This window comes from Etheostoma spectabile, chromosome 18, assembly GCF_008692095.1.
Source record: "Etheostoma spectabile isolate EspeVRDwgs_2016 chromosome 18, UIUC_Espe_1.0, whole genome shotgun sequence".
NCBI classification, from domain to species: Eukaryota; Metazoa; Chordata; class Actinopteri; order Perciformes; family Percidae; genus Etheostoma; species Etheostoma spectabile.
The window spans coordinates 14,885,774-14,889,051 of record NC_045750.1 but is presented as its reverse complement, the minus strand read 5'-3'; the positions used below and the strand labels follow the sequence as shown (position 1 = coordinate 14,889,051).

Below are 3,278 nucleotides of genomic sequence, written 5' to 3'. Positions count from 1 at the left end.
GAGAGAGAGAGAGAGAGAGAGAGAGAGAGAGAGAGAGAGAGCAGTATTCAAAAAAACAAAAACAAAGAAAAAGTCAATGGATGGGAAGAAAATCCAGCTTTATGCTAAAAATGTGCATGATGTCATAGTATAGTATGTCATGAAAAGTCATATTTCACTGTGTAATCAGCAACTGAATGTCCCCTCACCAAAACAGAGTTGCTGGCTGGATAAACAGCCATGGGGCTTCTCCTCTTCTTCATGGGCAGGGCCACCAGCGGGGGTCTCTCTCTGGTGAAGGGGGGTTTGTTCAGGGCCTGGTGCGGGGGGGCATGGAAGGAAAATAGACACTGGCCTCACTCCTTTCCTGGCTGTCACCCTTTGACGTACCGTAATATAAAATGTTTTATGGCATATGAATAACTTACCTTAGTGAGTATGACAGCTAGCAGGATGGCTAGCAGCAGCAGGGCGATGGCCGCCATGACTACGATGAACCACAGCTCCCGGACGAGCGGCTGGTCTCCCTGACCTCCCTCTGCCCGCTGACCTCCACCTCCTCCTCCTTCTCCTGCTGGAGGAGTGAGGCTCGGTGACTCTGGAGGGGAAAAAGACATTTTCAACATGAGGTTTGATGGTCGTGGTACTCATTGCATGTCTAACACCCAGAATAAATCTCCTTACATCGTCCAATCAGCCAATAAGAAGTAGTTTTGTATTGTTGTTTTAAAATGCTATAAGCAGCGTCCTTTTCCTGGGTCCTCAGGAGAATGATCATCAACTGAAGTTTTGTCAGACAAAACATGTAGAAACGTGTAAGATAATTTGTGCATTGTCATAACATTTTAAGAATGACTTATATCTGAGTCATATAACATACACCCTGTCCAAACCTCCTTTTTCCTTCTGTTGGGTTTGCATTTAGGAATACATCGCAAGTCAACACCCTGTGAGATAGAAAGACGATCACATGTGCCGTAGAAGAGATAACACTGTAACCGGAGACACACTGGCTTTCGTGGCCTAGTTTCTAGTCTGCAGATAGCACACACTCATCAATCAGCCACTTTTAATCCATTCATTTAGACTTCTGTACTCCTAAATATGTCAAGTTATGAATTGGTACTTTATACAGTTTACTGACAGGCCCTAAAGGCAACTTGATGCTGTTAAATTGAGTGTCCAAAATACAGTACAAATTCTTGCTTTTAAACTGACCGTTATAAAATTAAAATAAAGCCTGAGTTTGGATCATGGATGGGCTGATGGAAAAAAGTGTCCATCCAGAGACTCACCAGTCCTGAGGTCCGTGGTTCGGCCTGTGGCGGGGGTGCTGGCAGCCCCTCGCTGTGTGATACATCGATCAGAAAGGCAAAGACCTGCCGGGTTGTTAGGATAACACCTGTCGCCCCATCAATATTTCACACCTGCTACTTTTACTTGCTGACTCCTCAGCAGCGCACCGACGAGGACACAAATGTCCCCATGTCTCGTTCCCCGCCCCTAATGTTTCCTAGAGAGCACAAGGTAGAAACATAGTATCAGGGCTTAAGAGAGCTTCACACAGACGGCGTGCCTGGTTCTCTGACGCTCCAAAACTCCTAGCAATGTTTTTCTCCAGCAGTGCCATGGTAACAGCCAGGTGTCAAGTTTCAGTTTAGCAGAAGAGGCATGGCGGCAGCCACACGACCCTTCTGATCCTCAGGGGATCTGTTTGTATGTCTTTCTCATAAGAACATATGATATGGCTTTTTTTTTTTTTTAAATGTAACTTTACATAACACATTCCCAGAGTCAATAGAGTGATGTTGTACATTCATGTAGGACCAGGGCTGGCATTTGTTACAGTCTTTAGGAAGATGACACAACACTGTAGATAGGACATTAAAGGACAGCATGTTACAGCATAAAAAATACAAAGTTTGTGGTGCTATAATAAGAAATTAAACCATCCTTTACCCCACAATTGAGTTCACTGGTTGCAAGTGTCTTCACTGTTGTCTTTTCATTACATTTTCGGTCGCCTACTACTTCCGCACACTTTCAGCAACAAAACCCTTCATGCATCAAAATGTTCAGCATTTGTGCTTGTATTCGATTCAATATTCAACTTTTTTCTTTTTACACTGAAAGTCAATGAATCAATCTTTAAATAATGTACAGGGTTCTTCCACTTCTAAATGCTACTCCTCCCACATACTTTCACCTGCAGACGCCGTTCAATCTTTAGACCGTACCCAAAACCTTCAGATATTACAGATGAATTCAGCTTTTTGACATCATTTACAGTTTTTGTTATCCGTTTTTGAAGTTTCTTCTTCTTTCTTCTTTCAGGCTTTTTCTGCGTTTATAAAGTAGCTCAGTGGTTGGCACTGTTCCAACTAGCACCACCAAGTAGGCATTGTAAACTCTCACCCATGGTTGATTCCCAGCCCAGCCGTTTTATCACTTTTTTCGAATCCTATGATACAGTATGACATTTTTTGATATACTATCCTATGACTTTTTATCACTTTTTCAACAAAATGTACCGTGACTATTATTTACATAATAAACTATGACTTTATCACATTTTTCGACATACCACACTATGACTTTTTTGACACACTATACCATGACTATTTTCGATATACTGTACTATACTATGACTTTTTATCTATGACATCTTTCATTATACTAAACTGACTTTTTTATCACTTTTTTAGACATTCTATAATATGACATTGCTCCAATTGGTATCAACAAAGGCACTGCAGACTCTCACCCTTGGATTGATTCCTACTCCAGGCTGGGCCTTCTTGTGGGCAGTTTTCGTGTTCTTCCAGACTCTCTTTGAATTACTATACTAAGACATATTTTTACCCCTTTTTCAACATACTATGTTGACTGTTTTCAACATATTATATTGGTGGGACAGTGGCCCAGTGGTAAACACTGCTCCACCTAGCAGCAGCATGTAGGACCAGCAGACTCTAACCCCTGTTTGAGTCCCAAATCCAGGCTAGCTGCTTTTGTGTGGAGTTTGCATGTCCATGTCCATCCAGACTCTCTTTGACATACTATACTGTCACTTTCGTTCAACATACGTTGACTATTTTTGACGTATTATACTATCACTTTATTCGATATGTTATGTTGGGATTTTATATAACCCCTTTTTGACCTACTGTACTATGACGTTTTTACCCCTTTTTCGACATTCTATAATATGACTTTTTTCAATATACTAAACCATGACTTTTTTTTTCTGACACACTATACTAGTCCTAATTATACTAGGACTACTTTTACCCCTATTT

At 41.2% G+C, this 3,278-nt stretch overlaps 1 protein-coding gene across 2 annotated transcripts in view; it reads right to left on the bottom strand.

Annotated features, from left to right (window-relative positions):
• Positions 1–1,559, bottom strand: part of si:ch211-57i17.5 (usherin) — a 3,388-nt gene extending 1,829 nt beyond the window's left edge. Inside the window, exons 1-3 of one of the 2 annotated variants that reach the window (XM_032543494.1) lie at positions 1,275–1,559; positions 408–577; positions 189–296 (exon numbers count right to left, since the gene is read on the bottom strand). In XM_032543494.1, coding sequence (XP_032399385.1) covers positions 189–296; positions 408–464 — 165 coding nt within the window. In that variant the 5' untranslated portion in view covers positions 465–577; positions 1,275–1,559. Of the gene's footprint in view, positions 1–188; positions 297–407; positions 656–1,274 lie in introns of those variants that run through there. The other variant, XM_032543493.1, reaches the window with a different exon arrangement.
• Between the last annotated feature and the right edge of the window lie 1,719 nt (positions 1,560–3,278).